A 22,640-nucleotide genomic window follows, 5' to 3' on the forward strand; every position below is an offset into this window, starting at 1 on the left:
ATGTCGAAGAAATAATTCAAGAAGCAGCGGCTAGTCTTTCTAATGATGAGCTCAAGGAATTAACTGAACAAGAAGAAAACAAAAATGTTGACAGCAGTGATTCAGAAGAAGAGCAAAAAGAACTTTCGATGGCGTTTGTAAAAAGGAGTTTGTCTACCTTAACTGAAATAATGGATCAATTCATTGAAAATGATCCGAATTTTGACAGGAGCTCAAAAGTAAGGCGTGGTGTTAGAGATGCTCTATCCGTTTATGAAGACCTTTTAAGAGAACAACGCAAAAGAAAAAGGCAAACAACATTAGATGCTTTTGTCACAAAAAGGCAGAACACTGAAAACGCGGAAGGCTAACTAAATATGACTGACTTAGAATTTTATTTGTTTTTTTTTTTTTTAAGAATATTCGTTTTGTTATTTATATTTTGTTTTTATTTTTGCAAGAAATAATAATGTGGTATTAATTTGGGCTTTAAGAAATAAATGTTTGGTTTTTATTTTTATTAAAAAAACATACTTTTTAAATTTAATACCTAACCAATTTCCTAGCCATCTTCCCCTAACCCCAATATTTACATGTAAAGATAGCCTCGTTTAGCGCTGTTTCGCATTACGCTCTACTTTGATGGAACGTATCCCCCCGCGTTAAGCGGGGTCTTACTGTACCCTTAAAAAGTTTTTTTCATGATTTACATTCAAGTTCCTTTAAAACACAATTTTCGGAATTAACCTTCCTACATATGGGTTCCCTCTTTTTGATACATTCTACTAAATTTATATTAGGAGATAATATAATCAATATTTCTTTAGTGAATAAATTATTATTATCCTACTTTGCAGCTATTGCACAAGTATTAGAAAAACTTGTTTTTGAATTCAATGAATTTTAGATCATTCAATGTGTGTGTGTGTATATATATATATTCAAAAGGAAACATAATAATAGGCTAAAAATTAAAACAAAATTTTTTAAACATGTCCTGCACTGCAGCTGCAGGATTGAAATAAAAAGAAACTTAAAGCATCTAAAGTTAAAATTGAATTAGAATCAAAGCAAAGCAATTCCTCAACAATATTAATACAGTCAAAAGTCTTTAATTCGGACTCTTTGGGACTTCGGGGATTCCAGATTATCAGTTTTTCCGGATTATAGATCATCAGTTTAAATCTGGTAAGATGGCATGCAGAAATTATAAAATTAAAAATATGAAACTGTAATTTATGAAATAAAGAACAATTATGGTCTAAAGGGTATCAAAATTTACAAAAAAAAGCTTAATATTTATTTGTTTACTTTATTAAACATTTCTTTCAACGCCCGTATGCATAAAGCATACCTTACGCATAGCCGAAATTAGAAAATTGCACCCAGAAAACTATTTCATGTGTGTTCGTGATATTTATAATGACGAGGAATTTGATTTAAATCATAACAAAGACGGAGTACATGCAGATGAAATACTACATTTAGTAAGGAATTATAAGCCGAATAAAATAAAAACATCTGCCCTGAAGATAAGGATGGTGCTGACAGATCAACTTCTAGTTCATTGCGCGCTGCGTCGTCCCCCCCCCCACAGAGCAGTGTGAAATTCATAAACATATTTCAGAATTATTTGAGAATCAAAGGATATGCCTTTATCCATTTTTTGCAGCAATTCCACTTTTTTTTTTTTTTTTTTTTTTTTTTTTTTTTTTTTTTGATGGACATCGGAACATGCTTTCGCTTTGTAGATCCTTTGGTAGCTCCAGAATCGGAAATTCTTTTTGACATAATCGAAAGTTCAAGCTTACTTTTATAAAATTGCTCTAACAGTCTGCAAAAAATAATAAGCTGGATCCAATTAGAAGATTAAGGAACAACAAAATCTGCAACATTAACTGAAATAGATAATTAGATACTTTTAGTTTAACTTGTATTGTCTGTTATACATTAAACGCGCATGCATAAACGTATTATGCGCATGCGTAGATTCATATGCGCGTACATAAAGGTATTATGCACATGTGTTAACGCATTATGCGTTGACGCATGCGCAGAGAGTTTGTAGCTTTGAGGTCCGGATTATAGACCATTCCGGATTATGGACTTCTGGATTAAAGACTCTTGACTGTAATTGCAACCGTGTATAAGAGATTTGACACAATTTCTAAACATATCAAAATTAAAATAAGAATTCATTAGTAGAACAAAGTCAAAAAAAAAATATGCAAAAAGGAAAAATATGTAGAATTATAAAAATATAAAAATTGTCTTTTACTGAAACTCCAAATCAGAACTCATCAATGTAAAATGAATTACAGTTTCATACATATTGTTGCATGCGTACGGGTTCATAATAAATTGAATGCACAAGTCCGATGAAAAGTAAATAAAATTTATTCTTATCACAACAAATAAAAACAAAATGCTTAAATTTCCTTAGAGATATTTGTACAATATCCTAATATCTCACAGTAGTTATCTTTTAAACTACTAAAACGTTCAACAGAACTTAATTCAAAACAGAGAAAGCTAATCCGATTTTACCACTAATTCGCTAAAATCATTAACAGCAATATGTAAACAAACACTGAATTGAGATGTTTTCCTCCAGGTCTTATAAGCTTTTTAAATGCTCGAGATCATTTTCGTATTTCGATTTTTCTGGATAGCAAGAGTACGTTTACGAGATATCTATTTATTAAAAATGCACGTGCTCCTGTATTTTAACTTTTCCAGCATAGCTTTCTCTTCAAATAAGTCTCGTACAGCATTGTACGGGATATAAAACAATTTAATAACAATTCTACTAAAAATTAGCAAATTAAATACAAAATCCGTAACAATATTTCGAAACATATTTAATTGACTTTTATGAAACTTTAATTCATATTCTCCTGATGAGTTCTAAAGTTTCAGTAAAAGGAGATTAATTTTTATAATTTTATATATTTTTCCTTTTTGTATTTTTATTTTTCAAGTTTGTTCTACTAATGAATTCTTATTTTAAATTTGATGTGTTTAGATATTGTGTTACACCTCTTATACATAGGTATAATAATTAATATTGTTGAGGAATTGCTTTGTTTTGATTCCAATTTAATTTTAACTTTAGATGCTTTAAGTTTATATATCATATATATATATATATATATATGATATAATATAAACTTAAAACATCTAAAATTAAAATTATAATTGGAGTCAAAGCAAAATATATATATAAATATTACTTCCAATGGCTGGGCAAAAAGTTACGAAGAACTAAAGTCTTAAATTAGAAATCAGATAACAAAAATCAGCGTTATATCTGTAAATTTCACAGGACTAGTTTCGATGGTTTACCGAACCATAATCCTCAGCTGCCAAAGTGCAAATGAACGATATAAGATATAGTGATAAGACAAAACATTTTTGTTTGACTTCTAAATTGATATTTGTTTGGCATGTTATTTTACCTTAATTAAAATCTTATCAACAGTGGTTACAAACAATAGAGCTAAGAACAAAAAGGACGAAGTCATACTTTGATATGTGTAATATATATCATATGCATGTTTAAATGTGAAGGCTCCCAAATTTAATTCATGCAATAAATGTTGAAAATTAAGAACTGTATGGCATTATACATAGTATAATTTAAATAAATATGCTATTATATATACTTTCATGTAACTCTTTTTAACTTTATGTAAAAGCAAGCAAATATTAGCATCATTTAGTAAGAGTTTATAGACCATGGTTATTCAGCAAATCATTCGATAATCATTTAGTATGCAATCAACCACTTTTCAGTTAGTTATTTATATCTTAAATGGCAACAATAAAATACTTTTTTAAATTCCAGCTTGCAATAAAATGTTGTCGAAAGAAACTGTTAAAGCAATAACCAATTTTAGTGCCACAAGATCGCATACTACATGATTACTAGTCACTTGATGCAACATTTTTTTACCTTTCAAAATTGATGTTACTGATGAGAACATAAACATCCTTCTCGTGTAATTACAAAATTTATGTTTTTGTATTTATAAATTAACAGATTATTCCACCTTTAGGAAATATTTTGTCTTTTTAAAATGCAGTACAAAATCCAAAATCCAGACCTCTAAATTACAAGAAACCTTTTATTATTATTGATTTTTTGTACGTTTTATACATGTGCATTTGATTTTTATTCATAACAAAAAAAAATGTGCCCACCAGTGGCCGAGCGGTAAAGTCACTGAACACTGGCAGTTCGGTCCAAGGTTCGAATCCCGCAAACGGGCTGGCTGCATGGGTGTTTTCGGGGTTTTCCCCATGTGTAACGTGTATACGAGCCAGTTTCCCTTAGAAAGTCCTCCACGAAGGCATCCCTCCCCTTAGGCAGACAGACCTAGTGTGCTTTGCCATAATTAAATACACCACACCATAATAAAAAATGTGGAGAGTTCTGTATCTTAATTTCATTTTGGCACTAATGAAATATACCTGCCTATTGAAGAAACAATCATTTATTAGTAAAAAAATCTGTTTGATCAATGATTTGACTCCACTTATTGCTTGGCCTTCATCTCAGACTGAATCATTCTGCATTGAAACATCATTGAATGGTTCTAAATCAAGAAAAAAAATCGCTGCCAATAGTGAAGAAAGTAACAGAAATCAGGATTTAAGCAATGCAACTTTGTAACTGAACAAGAAATTATGCCTATCTGTAAAATTAAAGAAAAAATATTTTCTCAAAAAAAGCAGTTTCTTTCCGTGTAGGTTGTTTAACTTAAACGGAGAGAAATGTTAATAAAGCAAAACGAATAAATATTGAGGTTTTTTTCATATGCATGTGTATAAATTTTGATTCCCTTAAGGTCATTTATGCTTCATTATTTTATAAGCCACTATTACGTATTGTTGCGTGCGTACGGATTCGTTACTAAATGAATGCACAAGTCCGATGAAAAATGAACAAAAATTTATTATTATCACAACAAAAATGCTTAAATTTTCTCAAATTATCATGCAGTATTACAATATCTCACAGTAGTTATCTTTTAACTACTCAAATGTCCATTAGAACGTAATTCAAAACAGCTAAAGAACGCTAATCCGCGAATTCGCTACAATCAACAAGAGCAGTTTTCTAAACAACAGTAAATTAAGCAACTACTACTAACTGAGATGTTTTCCTCCTTTTATAAGATTTTAAAATCACGCGCTAGAATTTTCCAGCACTTTCTCGAAATCAAAAAGAGATATTTATTTATTTAACGCACGCGCTCTTGTATTTTTAATTTTTCCGGCTTAGCTTTCTCTTAATATTCGTCACGCGCTGCACTGCACGAGAAATAAAACCATTTAATTTATAATTGAACTAACATTAGCTTTTTAAATACCAAATTCGTAACAGTATTTTTAATTTTATAATTTCTATATGTTGTCTTACTAGATTTAAACTCATAATCCAGAAAAATCCCAAATCCAGAATCACCGAATGAGTCAGTCTCAACAAGTCAGTTTTTGGACCTTATACTGTATTTTCAAAGATTTTTTTTTTTTTTTTTTTTTTTTTTTTTTTTTTTTTTTTTTTAAGGTACTTTTCCATTTTGCTGGCACAGATGATAAAGTCACCAATAATGATACAACTGATGCCAAACAGAATATCCTCCCTGGTAACCTTTTAAGCCTCATTTTCCAAACAAATAGCAGCCATTTCTTATCAGATTGATTGTTTCTTTCAATATTGGTTTACAAATTACACAGAAATTTTTACCAGATAATTCAATTTTATGCCAAGGCCATTTGCAGTAATTAAGTCAATTAGGATGCAATCACACCGTTCACCCAAAGGCGAAAATATAGAAAAGGCAAAGTCAAGCGTTAAATTCATCAATTCTAATGAGAATGCACTAGCAAAATAAAGCACTGCAATTTTGCATAATTTCTGAGTAAGCTATTTGTATTAATTGAAATAATTCTTGCATTTAAACTTGTATTCCAAATTAAGATTTAACTTGCAGTTAATGTAGATAATTACTGAGAAAATTAGATTTTTGTTGTGTAGTTTATGTGAGATGAGATCATTTGGGGTCACATCATATGAACCGCCGAATCAGAATGTTGAACCATGAAAGCATAGTAAAATCTTAAATTAATGTCTTTTTACAAATTTATTGGCTTTTTACAAAATTTTAAACGATATTAAAAGGTTTAAGCCTTCAAAATAAAAAATTCTTAGAACTAACATTTTTTATGTGTATACTGTATGTTCTCGCCATTAAAGTCTGCTTGGCAAGATTTGCTCCTGCAAAACAGAAAAGTACTAAAAAAAGAACCTATATTCTTGTCTGGGATTAAAAATTAAGTGGTATTTTACTGCCAGCATTTTCAGTAAAATAAAATAAAGCAAAGTATCTAACCAAGTAAGAAAAGTAAATTAGTTTTTTTTTTTTAGTAGTAACAGTTCGTGGAACCAAACAGCTGTGCATTAAAAGCTAAAGCAGAAAGTTCCTAACATGCTGTGCTTTCAAGCCGACTCAAAGAATGACTTTATATGTTGTTAACTAATATATATTAACCAATTAATACTATTATATTAGATTATTGCTTTTTATATAAATGAAATTGCATACATATTCATAACTATGTTCATTTACATTGTGTAAAGGTACTAATTACTTTTATTTATTAAATTTTTAGATCTCATTGATTTTGTACTGTCAAGTTTTTCGTGCACCAGTTTTTATGTTAGAAAGCGAGCAGTGAATTTTTTCAACACTTCAGTACCATTGTGGACATCTTCAAAATTCTCATCAATACCTCAGAAGGAAGTGCTTAACAAATCAACCAGGAATATAATGAATCAAATTATTTCTGGAATTCAGATTACAGATATGCAAGAGATGACTGTTAGTGAATGCTGTATTATGGTTTTAAAAGAATTCTTGAATTTTCCGTATCTTAGAGTTCTTCTTTGTAATGATTTTGATTTAATTCAAAGACTTTGTGATGATATCTCACAATCATTAGAAGAAAGTGAAATGTGTGAAAAGATTGCTGACATTCTTCTAGTTGTCTTCTCTAGGTATTTATTTATGAGTTACTAACACATAAGTCTTCTAGAAATACATATATTTTCTTTACATTATTTTGTGAAATTTTTTATTTTCTTTGTATATTCATAGTGATCCTAGCATAGAGCCAGCTATAAAAGAAGTAATCAGGTTACTAGCAAATCACCAACTGTTTGTACCTAGTATACATCTCACATCATCACTTTTAAGGTATTTGAGAAATTTCATGAATTTAAAATAATGATATAATTTTTCACTAATTCAAAGCATGTTTTAAGAGTAGTTTCATTATTTAATGTATTTACTTTAATTTTGAATTATATTAAAGTTATTAAGATCATTTGATGTTTTTAGACTCTTCATAAAAGTATTCTTTTCATTCCATTCCATCATTAAACCTCTGTGTTAATATTTTTATCTCGTGTTCTGTTACATCCTCAGTGCTTGCCGATAAGATCAGGCATCTGGTCCATTAAGTTTTAAGATTTTCTTATTATTGAATACAATTCTATCAATTGATGTATCAAATTCTTACTATTTTCATTGTATATGAATGGATATATCCATTTTAATCAACAGATTTGACATATTTAATAGATTTTTTTTGTGCTAGGTAAAAATCACAAGGCGTTTGATTTTGAGCATAAAAATTTCTTATTGTGTATGTTAATGTGATGATATATTTTTGTTTGTTTTCTTTGCAATATATAGTCACTCCTAAAATGGAGTAGTTTCTACAGATGTTTTCATTTTAAAATTTTTTTTCAACATTCCTATTTGGAAAGGTGCAGGCTGAACTAACAGACTCAAAAATTAATCTTCATTTATTCTAAAAGCTCGCAAATATTTGTTACCAGCATTTTTGTATGTACAGTAATGCACCAACTCATGCAGAGATGAAGTTATGCAGCTACTCCCTTTTTTTTTTTTTTTTTTTGGCACAATTATGTTTGTAATTAAATTGCTTTTGAAATTATTATTAGTTATTCAGAAGCTGGTAAATAAAGCATTACTTTATATATATATATATATATATATATTAGAACTGGCTTTAAAGAAATAATATGTATCAAAGCATAATAATTTATGCCAAATACTCTAAATCTTTTCTCTACTCCAAGAAAAACATTAAATTATAATTGTGTTCACAATGTTCTGTTCACAGACAGTGTTGTGTTTTTTGGTGCAAAAAAAGCAAAGAACAATGTTTGACATTCTTTTTTCCCACTTTGTAATTGTAAACTGAGTCATTAGAAGAATTTGTTAAATTTTATGAAGCCAACAGGATTGAAGTAACATGTTGCATATTTATTTTAATAATGTTTTGTTTTGATATGCATGGAAACTACATTCTTTACTATATACCTTCTCTTCTAAACAATCCCCCTCCCCCAGTCTTTGCACCTATTTACTTAAAATAATATCCAAGGAAAAGTTAGATTCTGCCTTTTTTGCTTTTTATCAATCTCACCTCTCATGTAACTTCAGGGTAATAGAGTACATAATTTTTGGCCTTTTTTTAAAGTTTAATATAGTCCATCAGTAGAGAGGGAGCAGGTAGAATAGTGCAGTGGGTTTTATGGGATATTACATGAATACACATTTAGACCGATATGCGAACATTATATATCTTTTCTGTATTTGAAATGGGAAAAGTAGATAATTAGTTAATTTGGTAAAGATATTTACTGTTTTTATTAAATATATTGTAAATAAAATGCATTTTTATTTAAATCAGTGAGTTAAAAAAAGTAAAATAATAATAATCTTAAGAACTGCATCTTTGCTTTTAGGTAGCTTAGTTTGTTAATTGATAACAGACATTAAATTTGAAAAGTAAATATCTTTACTTTGGCAAGCGACTTGAATGAAATGGGAAACAATGCATTTATAGTGACTCATTGCAAAATCATGTTTTCTTTTTAGCCTTTTTGCTAAAGGTAATGAAGAAAAATTCTGCACATGGAAGTTTAATGTGTCTAAGAGTGAGAAAGTTATCTTGTTTAGAGTATGAATTTGTAAATTTGTTGACAAAAGAAGCATTTCATCTAAATAAATATAAGATTATCTTCAATCCATGTCAAAAATAAATATTTTTAAAACCATATGACATCTTTTGAAAGCTTTTTATTTTTCAAGCTTTTATTTGTTGTTAGTAGTAATTTAATTTATTTGCAAGTGCAGGAATAAGTATATAAAAACTATTCGTGTTTTTCATGTAAATTTTTCGGTTTCTCAAATAGTATGAAACATACCTTTTCATTAAAAATTTCTTGTTTATATAAGTCTGTATATTGTTAGAATTGCATATATTTTTTGTTCTTCTATTTGAATATTGCGTTCCTTATTAAACAAGAATACTGTGAATATTTTTAGGCTATCAGAGAAATATAAACCTCTCACCAAAGAGCATCTCTGTTTCATCCTCATGCCTTTGCATATTTTGTCCAGTAGCAGATCTGCCATCCCTGCAGAAGATTTACTTCCCATTTTTAACAGCACATTGTACTTCTCCATTTTAAACCTAATGAAAGTGAAATCAAATTGCATTTTATTCCTAAATTCTTGTCTTACTGCTTTATCAGAACTTTCATGTTTTATGGATCCCCAGGTTAGTAATTTAATAATTTTTTATCCAACAGTTGATGTTACATTTTTATCATTATTTTGATGTAAACTCATCTTAGTATTGCTATTACTTATTTATAAGTCTCACATTATTATTCTATTGCATATTTGAATTTTTAGATGAATTAAAATATGTATACTGCTAAACTTTTCTTTAACCCTTCTGAGTTGGTGCACGTTTGTTTAACATGCTCCCTCAGGATGGATGGGAGTTGCAGCGAATTGTCCCACGGTATGGGGAATTTTGCATCGCTAAGTCTAACTTTAGAAACAAAAAGGGTTTAAATCCTAACATCATAATTTTTGTACTGTTTTAGATTATTAATTAAGCTATCATATATGTTAAAATTAGCATTTAATAAATTTTTTCCTTTCATGAAAATGTATTAAAAAATCGCTCACCTTGAGAAATAATTTTCAGATGCACTATTCAAATTATTCTGAAATTTCAACTGACAAAATAATGACTTGTCTTGACTTGTGAAGATGTCTGTAAACTGTTTTTAGAAACATTTATCTTAAAAACTATGGAAAGTACCGCTGCAGTTCTTTAGGCATTTTTTATGTATTCCTAATGAAGAATTGGGCCGTGCAGAATTTGGGCTGTACTGATGTAACACCTAGTAAGTATATATGTGTATACATATATATATATATATATATATATACAGTAGAAGTCCAGAAATCCATAAAGCTTGGGACCAGAGGTTGTGCGCATTTTAGGATTTTGCGGATTTCAGGACAGGAAAGATAAATCATGATATTCAGACTAAAAGTGCAAAATAAATAAGGCGTATTAGATATATTTAATTAAATTATTATATATATTATTGCAATAACTTATTATGTGCATCAAATTATTATTACATATATAAATTGATTATATTATTCATTGTATTATATATACACAGCATCGAGATTTGCCGTTTTCGCCTCATGCAAAGATTTCCGGTTTTGAATTCCGGTGTTAGAATCACTGTTGCTGTAAAATTTCAACAGCTTTTCTTTATTTTTCTCTATATCATACACAATTGTATCGCAATTCCATACGATTCTGCTATAAACCGAGGAGTAGCGCCTGTCTCCATCTTTTGCAGAATTTGCACTTTTTGCACTACCGTCAATACAACGTGTTTACTTTTTTAAACATTGCAAGCAGTAAAATCATGAGTGCGTTTCTTATCTGTAATTGTATTAAAAAAGGCTGAAATTAAAAATATTCTTATTTTATCCACAAAATATCTGGATTAAAAAAAAGGCAGCACTAAATAATCTTGTGAAATAACAAAGCTCAGAAAATACAACAATGTGAATCATGAACTTGAAAGAAGAGTTGACTGAATCGTCTGCTTTTTTACCTCGATGCAAATTAGAGGGGAGAAAACTTTAAAGTCAATAATTTGGTATTTCCGTTATGACTCATTATTATTTGGTAATTATGATGTCATTATTCAGTAAGTATTTTTTCTTCGATATTTTGTACTCAATGTTGCGGTTTCCGGAACCTATAAACTGAGAGAGAGAGAGACGATTTCAAAACATAACTTTATTCCATGATGATGCACATCAAATCAGTTTTTTTTTTTTTTTAGATGAAATAGTTCTAGATCATAATTAGCAATAATATGTTTTATGAACATGGGCTCTTAGATACAGAATAAGAAAGACAATTACGCATGGCAGGAGAAGTTAACCCATTTATGCCTACTGTTCCATTTTTGGAAGCATATATACAGCTAAGCTGTGATTGGTTAATTTTAGGTTTTAGTTCCCTTTGCAAGCAGCGTTATGTAATTTGGAAAGATCTTGAATTTGAGAGGGAAAATGAACTTAAGGGGAGAACATAAAATTTAGAATAGTCAATTGAGGTTGCTAACTATTTTTAATGTAGCCATCATATTTTATTATATCTTACACATATTTATTATATGTATATAAGTTGAAGGGAAACTCAACCATACATATTTAGAGAGAACTGTTATTAATACTGTACTTAACTCATCAACAATCACTTGTAGTTCAGCATTTCTTTCTTTTATTTCACACTAACAAGGTGCACAATATGAAAGTCATTATTTAAAAGCTTTTCATGGGAAGACTGGTACCTAATACCAATATGATTCTGAAATTTTGAATGCTTAAGAAAACAAACAGCATTATCATCATCAACTTGTATGGAAATGTCATTTAGTGAAGCAGTGTCATCAAATAACTACAGTCAAAAGTCGTTAATCCGGAATGATCTATAATCCGGACCTCAAAGCTACAAACTTTCTCCGCGCGTAAGACCTTTATGGCTGTGAATATGCGTGTGCGCATGCGCAAAATAAGTTTGAGCATGCACGTTTAATGTATAACGGACGGTATAAGCTAAGCTAAAATTATCTAATTCAGTTAATGTTGCAGATTGCGTTGTTCCTTAATCTTCGAATTAGATCCGGCTTATTATTTTTTGCAGACTGTTAGAGCAATTTTATAAAAGTAAGCTTGAACTTTCGATTATGTCAAATAGAATTTCCGATATATATTTACTAATATGTAAAGGATCTACCAAAGCAAAAGTATGTTTTGATGTCCATTAAACAAAAGTGGAATTGCTGCAAAAAATGACCTAACCATTCCAAAATCTGTTTATCAATTTCACACTGCTCTGCGGCGGAGGATGGGGGGGACCGGCACGCAATGAATAGGAAGTTGATCTGTCACCACTATCCGTATCTTCAGGGCAGATGTTTTCAACGCCGCAGCGCGCAATAAATTGGAAGTTGATCTGTCAGCACTATCCTTATCTTCAGGGCAGATGTTTTCATTTTATTTGGCTTATAATTCCTTACTAAATGTAGTATTTCATCTCGATGTATTTCGTCTTTGATATGATTTAAATCAAATTCCTCGTCATTATAATTTGCTTCCGATAGTGAAGAAAGTGACATAGAAGTTATTGAAAACGAAAAAATTTCGATTGACAAATTAGTCAGTATTCTCGACACAGCAATTATGGGACTTGAACAGCGGAACTCTGTAACTGAACAAGAAATTATGTCTGTTTATAGAATTAAAGAGAAAGTATTATCACAGAAAACGAAGCAAACAACTTACATTGAAACAAATGTTTAATAAAGTAAACAAATAAATATTAAGCTTTTTTTTTTGTAAATTTTGATACCCTTTAGATCATAATTGTTCTTTATTTCATAAATTACGGTTTCATATTTTTAATTTTATAATTTCTGCATGCCATCTTACCAGATTTAAACTGATGATCTACAATCTGGAAAAATCGATAATCCGGAATCGCCAAAGTCCCGACGAGTCTGGATTAACGACTTTTGACTGTATTTCAGTTGGGTGACTTCCTTAACAGCCTCGCTGTCTTCAACGTACTCTGCCTCTGCCTAAGTGGTACTCAATATCACATGTTGTTGATGAGTTGCCCAACCTATTACTCCTGCACTGTGTTTAAACACCATTCCAGATACTGCCTTTCCAGTTGTTAAATTACTGCATAATCAGCATCAAGTATGTTTTCATATTTATAGGCTGATGTATATTTGAAGAGAGTTCTAAAGCTGTACCCTTTATATACATAAACAAATTTTTAATAACTGACCAATGCCTCTGTTCAGCTGTACTAAAAAGTTGTGGGGAAAATGATACAGTAAAATAAATATCTGTCTGGGTGGTAACTGCCATATAAATCAAGCATCATGTATTCTGAAATAGCCTTTGCTTCATCTTTCATAAACTGATCCTTTTCTGTAGGTGTACACACAAGATTAGCATCACTTATGTTTTACATAGTATTAAATTTAGCTGATATATAAGAAATGTATTATTAAAACTGTTTCTTACTGAAGCCGGTGTGTTTTTAAATTAAGAGAAAATAAATTGCTCTCAGTATCAAACATGTATAATATACACAAGAATGTTTGATATTTACGTATTAGCACAATGCATATTATGTAGATATTTTATGATTTAATTAGGTGTTTATCCCAAAAATGAATCAATAAACCTACTTCTGAACATGTTTTATTTCCTTTGTTCCAATGAAAATTGCTTTAAAAATTGATTCAAAGTAGAATTTCTTATGAGTGATTTATCTTAAAATACTGTGCTTGTGCAGAATTTTACTGCAGTTTTTTCATTGCAGGCAAATTCTGCAGCATGTTTTAAAACTGTATTTAGATTAAAAATATCAAAATTTATCTACAACAACAAAAAAAAACTTTAGAAATGGAATATGACAAATAGAATGCATAGAACAGTGTTACTTATTAAAACTGAAAACTTTTTATGCGTATGATTATCTGAGTTTGGAACATTCTGAAAATTTGACAGTTTACTTAGTTGGTTGAAATGGTACCTGGAGTAAAAAATATTAATGCAGAATATATATAAAAATGTGTCATTTTTTCCTCTGGTATCTTGTTTGTTCTTAAATTCTAACATTTTGTTAAGTTCTTAAAAATGAAAATAAAATTCAGATTTAAAACTTCGCAAATGCAGTCAATAGTGGTAATGAAAATATTTTGCCTATTTAAATCTTATGTATTGACATGGCAGTATACTTGTAATAAATTTGTTAAATAATTGAAATATGTATTTGCCATTATTGTGAAAATTATTTAACCTAAATTCTGTTTTTCTAGTAAATAAAGTAAAATGAAAAGGGGGGCATTCTGAACAGAGTCTCATCAAATTTTTAAAAAACATTCCTTATTAAAAAATGTCTCAGGATGTTTAAAATTATCAAATGTAAATGTTTTATAATAAAAAATGTGAGCCTTCTGTGATAAAAGAAGTTTTTTTTTATAGGCTCTCGAATCTGTTATATCAGCCATCCATATTTTAACAAAAAAACGTGTTGAGAATGCATCAGAACTTCATCCTTGGTTGCATGCATGTTTAGAAAATCGAACAATTCTTCTTTCTCTTCTACAGCTATTCAAATCTTTTTTTCCAATCCCAGGTATGTATGCTCATTTCTTTATACATCATGTTCTATTTTCAAATATTTAAATCTTATATTCAAGTTATTTTTGTCTATTGAATAAATAACCTATAATATCTGAGGCAAAGTTTTAAATACAAATAGTAATTTTGAAATGTATTCTACAAATTAAATGCATACATTATAGATGAAAGTACCAGCACTTGAGTAAATGGCAACTATCTATGCATTAATGATGAGAATCACTATAGAAGGGCAGCATTTATGCAGCTCTTATTTATGGGGTTCAATCTTGAAACATAGGTTATTAGAATTTGGCAAAGCATATGAGGGTTGTCTGCATAAGGGTAGGGATGCCTTTGTGGTAGGCTTTATAAGGAAATTGATTCATATTCATATGCCAGAGCAGAAAAGCCATGCAGCCAGCCACTTTGCCTTCGATTGAACCCTGGTCTATGGATAGGTTATTTATTGTTGCTATCTTCAAGCAATCAGTGGTCTTAACCACTTGCTAGCTGGTGGTACCAGGAACCCTAGGGATGTCAGTTAATGCACAATACAGTACATACTAAAGACAAGCTGTAGTCTTATTCATGTGCCATTAATAAATGCTCGTTGTCAGCAATTTTTACCTTCTGTGATACAGGAACATCAGAAGTGAACTTTGCAATATAATGCCAAGCTGCCAAATCAGGGGTTCTCAGTCAGGGGGTAATTTATAATTTCAGGGGGTATGCAGTCAGCCTTTTATTTAGCTGTTAAGTATTAAGCTTTAGCTTACAAATACAAAAAAACTACTTTTGTTCAAGGTTTGGTATTCATCAACATTTTCCATACTTTTTGTTGTTTAATTTGTAAAAACACGTGAAAAAGTAATATAAATCTAAATAAATATTTATATATTTTTTGAGTTTTGTAAAAAAAAGAGGAGACTGATCTAGCAATGGTGAAAGTGGTACAGAGCAAAACAGGTTGAGAACTGCTGATATAATCAAACATGTCCTTTTTTCTTCTACACTTAGCATCTGGGAGGATACCTTTGTGGCATTTATAACATGGATCATAGTTCCGGCTTGCCTTATCGGTTTTGTTCCAAGCAGTGGTAGGTTTTCGAAAAATATGGGATACTTTTCAGAAGCATGCACTATGTTTTTAAAAAGGTTCTTAAATATTGTTATGAAATACAGGATTTTGGGTACTTGCATATTATTGCAAACACCTTAGTAGAAATTGTGAAATTTTCAAAACTCGCCAAACTCTGGCAACCAGGCATGTAACAGTTCTTTAGGTATCCACATCTGTAAGTTGCGGTCTGAAAATTCACGCTATCCCCTTTTTCTTCCGTAAAAATCACCAAACTGTGTCAAGGTCATTGTGCTAATACATAAGTACTGAATGTTAATGTGTCTTTAAATAGTAAGTCGAGATAAACAGGAAGAAATGGTAATTTATTACGAAAATAGATGCAATGAATAGAACATGCAGCATGGTAATATCAGGAAATAACTCGAGCAAAATGCAGCTATTTAGCATTGCCTCCTTAGCACAAGAAATAAACCATAAAGTTTCTTAAATCGCTCTCAGAGTAAACCCTAACTCATAGTTCAGCTAACCAGCAACTCTCGCAGCTGATTCACAGATGATCTCCTTAGCTCATTGATGTGTATTTATACTCTGCCACATGGGCTCTAGAAACTTCTGAAAGAATCAGTCATAGGCTTTGAAAATGTGTTTTCGCAAATCTTCCAGAAAATCACTGAGTTGGCTAGAAATTGACAAGTGTCGCAAATTTGATGATGAAAATCGTCACCAACACCCTTTATTAATGAAATTGCCTTGTATCTCTTCTTCTAATTGAGTTATTTTTAGACATCAAAAGCCCTTGCACTCAGAATTAAAAAATCTAAAATTCTACATCTCTACATATAATAAAAGAAAGAGTCTGTCTGTGTGTCTTTCGTCCATGCTGCGCGTAAGCTAATAGACCCACGGCTACGAAATTTGGTACATAGGTGCATCTAGACAAGAGCCAGTGCACCTCGAAGCAATCTTTTCGAAATTCGAATTTGAATTTTTTTTATTTTATGTTTTGTGACGAAATCGCGTCATTTTGAGACATAATGGACTGTAGGAAAGTGAGATTTTACTCTACACACTCCATTTTCACATCGTCATGAAACGTAGGCACTTAGTTATTTTAGGGACTTAAAAGAAATTTCTTGTTTCAATAAATCGACTAAATACCAATTTATTTAACAAAGTGAGCTTAACACCTTTACAACAGGATTTTTTCTAAAAAAGTTTATTTTATTTTATTTTATTTATTTATTTATTTATTTTTTTTGGACACGTTAAACTTTCATCCTTGCGACTGCTTTTACAAAAGGAATTTTCGGAAAATGATAATATTTTGTATTTTTTAAATTTTTTTTTAATGAAGCTTCTGAGTACACTTCTCACATCTTTAAAAATGTGATTTTGGCAACAATTTTCCTTTCTTATTGTTGTTGATAGATTTTTGATGAAATTGCATCATTTTGAATAGTTTCATTCTTTTAGAAATATGGCTTTGGCAACAATTTTTCATTCTATTTCTTATGTCACTGTTTATATATATATATATATATATATGTTCTGCAGAGTAAAATTCTGTGCGGAATTTTTTGTTTTTTGGGTACTATTCTGTTTTGAGGGTCGTAAGAAAATTGCAGCGAAAATGTATGCGTAAAGGCGCCAAATCTAGCAAACGCACCCATTTAACAGCGCGCCAAATCTAGCATATGCGTTGATTTCAGATTGCGTATGTTTATATAGTTCTATACTTCTTAAGATGCCATTGAAATATTAGTTTCATTTTTAAATCCCTTTTTGATATTCTATGGATTTAACAGTTTGGGAATTGCCCATGACGAAAAGTCGGCAATAGAATTTTGGGTAAAATGCAGAATCTTTTCCACTGCTTGACTCGTTTTTAAGAATTGCACATACTCGGTATCCATGTGCGCATCAACCTATTTTCACTTAAAAAAATCCTAGAATTGCAGAAAAATGGCACTGTGCACGCCCTTGACTTTATCTATGTACACATCGACCTATTTTCACTTAAAAAGTAAAAGAAAATTGACAAAAATTCAATTGTTTTTACCCTTGTAAAAAGCGGCAAACAAATAAGTGAGCGATTCTGCACTCTACCGAGAATATTTTCAAAGAAAAGGCATCATTCATTATAGAAAATTACGTTAGAACAACCAACGAGATGAAATTATGCTTTAGCGATATGTCGGTAGCGAAATAGCAATGCAGGCATCCATTCAGTTATGTTTAGCAATTTTTCTATAAATTATAATAATGGTCTGAAATAGTTATTTACTTTTATGCTTCCATTCAGTCATGTTTAGCCTTTTTCATATAAATTATAATAATAAAAATGTATTATATGAAATTAACCTTTCATCTAAATTAAAACATCAATCTTAGATAGTTATTTACTATTATACTTCTTTTCTTGCCACAATTATTAGGTTTGCCACAATTCTTTTTGGCAGCATTGGCATCAATGATAATTTGATGATTTATTTACGGCCCTCGAAACAGATTAGTACCGATTTTTGAGTTCCTTTCATGTTATTTTCTGCTTATTTCACTATTTGTAAGGTATTGAAAAGTTTTGCATGATTTTTTTTCTTCAACGGAAAGTTGGTTAATTTTTTTATTAGGATAATTAATATTTGTATTAAGGGATATTGCTTATTTCATTGTAATTTTGTTATATGTAATAACTTTTTTTTTTTTTTTTTTTTTTTTGTGAAGTTGTTCTGCAGAGTAAAATTCTACGCAGTTTTTAAATTTAATGTTTGGTGTTCCCTTCAGCCATTTTTCCGGTACATTTAAAAGCCAGACAAATGAATACTTATATACATGCATGTGACCAAAAATTAGATTAAATCCATAATAAATCATAAAATGAATTCTGAAAGCAATAAAAAAGTAAAGTAATGAAATAAAACAATACAAAATACTATAACAATACTGAAAAAATACAATCAAAAATTTAAAACATTTTCAAATGCTTACATTAATATTGTATCTTACCTAAGTACGCTGATCGAATCTGCATGCTTTTATATACAGTCAAAAGTCGTTAATCCGGACTCGTCGGGACTTCGGCGATTCCGGATTATCGATTTTTCCGGATTATAGATCATCAGTTTAAATCTGGTAAGATGGCATGCAAAAATTACAAAATTAAAAATATGAAACCATAATTTATGAAATAAAGAACAATTATGATCTAAAGGGTATCAAAATTTACAAAAAGAAAAAACTTAATATTTATTTGTTTACTTTATTAAACATTTCCTTCAATGTAAGTTGCTTCGTTTCATGTGATAATACTTTCTCTTTAATTCCATTAAACAGACATAATTTCTTGTTTAGTTACAAAGTTCCGCTGTTCAAGTCCTATAATTGCTGTGTTGAGAATACCGACTAATTTGTCAATCGAAATGTTTTCGTTTTCAATAACCTCTGGGTCACTTTCTTCACTATCGGAAGCGAATTATAATGACGAGGAACTTGATTTAAATCATATCAAAGACGGAGTACATCGAGATGAAATACTAAACTTAGTACTGAATTATAATCCAAATAAAATAAAAACATCTGCTCTGAAGATAAAGGATAGTGTTGACAGATCAACTTCCAATCCGCGGCGTGAAGTTGATAAACAGATTTCGGATTTCAAAACATACTTTCGCTTTGTAGATACAAATTACATATTAGTAAATATATATTGGAAATTCTATTTGACATAATCTTTCTAATCTATCATAATCTAATAATGACGTTTCTCCCCCCCCCCTCTGCCGCAGAGCAGCGTGAAATTGATAAACAGATTTCGGATTTCAAAACATACTTTCGCTTTGTAGTAAATATATATCGGAAATTCTATTTGACATAATCGAAAGTTCAAGCTTACTTTTATAAAACTGCTCTAACAGTCTGCAAAAAATAATAAGCCGGATCCAATTCGAAGATTAAGGAACAACGCAATCTGCAACATTAACTGAATTAGATAACTTTAGCTTAGCGTAGAACTCCGTTACACATTAAACGCGCATGCGCACAAACATATTCGCAGCCGTAAGGGTCTTACGCGCTCTCGTAAACGCCTGTGCGCATGCGTGAACGCGACGCATGCGCAGAAAGTTTGTAGCTTTGAGGTCCGGATTATAGATCATTCCGGATTATGGGTGTCCGAATTAACGACTTTTGACTGTACTCATGCATTCTGACAACAAGGATTTAATTACACTAGGACAGAATACAGCTCCACTGGTCTATCTAGGTATGGCTTAAATATTCATCTGGGTTGCAGACCATTGAGTGTCCTTGGGTTTAAATCTCACTAAATCTCCTAGAGAACTATTGAGCAGTGATACAGACCTATGAATCAGGTTCAAAGTGCTTGACTAGAATTATTGATAGTATTAAATTGACCAGCAACTTCCTAGCGATTGATGGAGTTGATGCCTTAGGTATGTAGATTGTCATTTGCATCAGAACAGTAGTGAACAGTAGCTCAAAGTGGGAGTCTTGAGAAGAGTTCCAAAGTAAAGCAAAAAAATGCCTTATTAAATCATTTATTTCAATACTGTAAATAAAATTATTGCAAACAGAAAAGTGGTGTATCACTCAATCATTAATTCAACAGTTTCATTGGGAGCAGTTCGATCACCCGCCGTACAGCCCGGACTTGGTGCCGTCCGACTATCACTTGTTCCTGCACATGAAGCGCGAGCTTGGTGGCAATCGCTTTGGATCTGACAATGACACGAAAAATGCTGTGGAGTTGTGGTTATCGAAACTGGCGGGAAGTTTCTTTGACGATGGTATACAAAAACTGGTCACCCGCTATGACAAGTGTTTGATCGTTGGCGGAAACTGTGTTGAAAAATAGTTTAAGACATGTATTTTCATGTAAAAATAAAATTTGATTCGAAAAATTGTTTTACTATTTTTTTTTTTTTTTTTTTTTTTTTTTTTTCCCAAAACGGTACTTAGTTTCCGAATACGCCTCGTAAATAGTAGTATAGCAAAGCTACTAGTAGGACGGACTGCATCAAAATTATTCTTTAATTTTCAGTGGTTTAAAGTTAAATAAGATTTGGAAAAAATAAATAAATTTATTTAAGCCATTTCTGTTGTCACTATTTTATTTCGAGTGAAGAGTTAGGAGAAATTGGGGGACCCAAACAGATTTTTTGTCAAAAGGTAATCATGCTTTAGGTAACCTTAGGAACCACTGCACTAGAGGAACATTTGTATGCTATTAAAGAATTATTCAGAAAATGAGAATCATTTATCACGTTCTTTTACATAGATCAGTAATATAAGATCTCCAAAAGCGTTTGTACGGTATAATTGATTCTAACTGTGTTTGTGTAATTTTTATGTCTCTCTTTATACTGACTGTGTATAAACATAGGTTTATAGCATGATAGTTTTCTCATCATTGTACAGGATAATACAGAATGATTCATTTGACTTTTGGAAGTTGCTGATGCAAGAAAATCAGCAGTATGTCTAATAGGGAAAAAAAATTGGTCAGGTTTCATTATTAACTTTAAAAGTGTTGTCTGGCTTATTATTTTTACACAAACAATTTTTCAGGACAATATTCAAATACATCTCATGTTCACTCTAGCCTGTACTTCAGGGCTCAATTCAGTTTTATGATTTTTAAGCTTGTGCAGTTTTTGCAGTGCCCAGCTGTATACATACTTTTTCTCCTTACAGATCTATATGAACTTAAAAATTGCATTTTTACTGCTGTAGAGTCAATGAAAGGTACATACTTGAGTAAATAAGGAATGAGTTTGAATATTTCTTAGACATTGCTTATCTGTAAAAAAACTACATAGAGTATGCATAAACTGAAAGGCAAGATTTGTTATAGTTCTTTTCCTGCACTTTGTTTATTGTTATTGTTATTGTTATAGTAAAAACTATGATCTTCAATATGTTGTTGTTACATATGGCTTTATTGTAAAAATCATTCCAAACATATAAAACAGCTCAAGTATCACACAAGAACAATGATATATGATTAAAAAAAAAAAAAAAAAAAAAAAAAAAAGAACAAGCATTAAAGTAAGAATAAGAATAAATGAACATGGGAGCAAAAGTAAAAAGTTAAAAAGTTAAACAACAAGGAAAAGAACATAAGAGATGTAGTCTTTACAATGAGTTCATGAAAACTCTGGCATTCCAGTATAGTTTACTTATCTCATCATGTTTCTGAGACTCTTTATCTAGTTCTGGGCGTATAAGAAGATCTTCAGCATTTATGATGCCCGAATTGCAAATTTGGCATATACTAGATGGAAAGATGCCAATTTTATTAATATGATGTGCCATGCAATCGTGGCCTGTTTGCAGTCTGAAGCTTGCCACAGCCTCTTAAAACTTTTTCCATGTGTATTGAATGTTAGCCCAGGATTTGCTTGTTGATTTTGTTGCCTGGTCAGATTTCAGAGTATCCATTAATTTCTCAAAAATATCCTTTTTAAGGGACTGGGGAGGACTCTGGTTTGCTGTCTTGTGGCTCAAGTATTCCTCTCTGGGCTAGTCTTTTCATTACCATGGGTACTTACATGTGAAGGGATCCATTGAAAAGCGATTTTTTTGTTATGTTTATTAAGAAAGTTCAAGGTCTGTCTTATTTCTGAGATAATCTGGGTATCTGGGTCATGATTTATATCTACAGCCTGGATGGCTGCTTTGGACTCGACTAGAATAACTGCTTTAGAGAAACAGTCGATCTTTACCTTGAGGTTTTCCAGAACCAGTTAGATTTCAATGATTTCTGCATCAAAATTTGACATCAAGTGTCCCACAAGAGTATATTGGGAAAAAAGTTTATTATATACACCAGCCACAGTGTTGTCTTGTATTTTAGAGCCATCAGTGTATACTCTAGTCCAGGTTCAAGGAATTGTTCATATAGCATACATGTTTGATTTTAA

General features: G+C 30.8%; 1 protein-coding gene across 1 annotated transcript in view; it reads left to right on the forward strand.

Moving 5' to 3' along the window:
- LOC118187858 (uncharacterized) overlaps positions 1 to 22,640 on the forward strand; it is an 82,136-nt gene that overhangs the window by 22,206 nt on the left and 37,290 nt on the right. Inside the window, exons 3-6 of the mRNA XM_035358141.2 lie at positions 6,658 to 7,042; positions 7,143 to 7,241; positions 9,408 to 9,642; positions 14,478 to 14,631. Of these exons, the coding sequence (XP_035214032.1) occupies positions 6,658 to 7,042; positions 7,143 to 7,241; positions 9,408 to 9,642; positions 14,478 to 14,631 (873 nt within the window). The remainder of the gene's footprint in view (positions 1 to 6,657; positions 7,043 to 7,142; positions 7,242 to 9,407; positions 9,643 to 14,477; positions 14,632 to 22,640) is intronic.

This window comes from Stegodyphus dumicola, chromosome 3, assembly GCF_044657685.1.
Source record: "Stegodyphus dumicola isolate Sdum_Otavi_A_Nest chromosome 3, ASM4465768v1".
NCBI lineage: Eukaryota > Metazoa > Arthropoda > Arachnida > Araneae > Eresidae > Stegodyphus > Stegodyphus dumicola.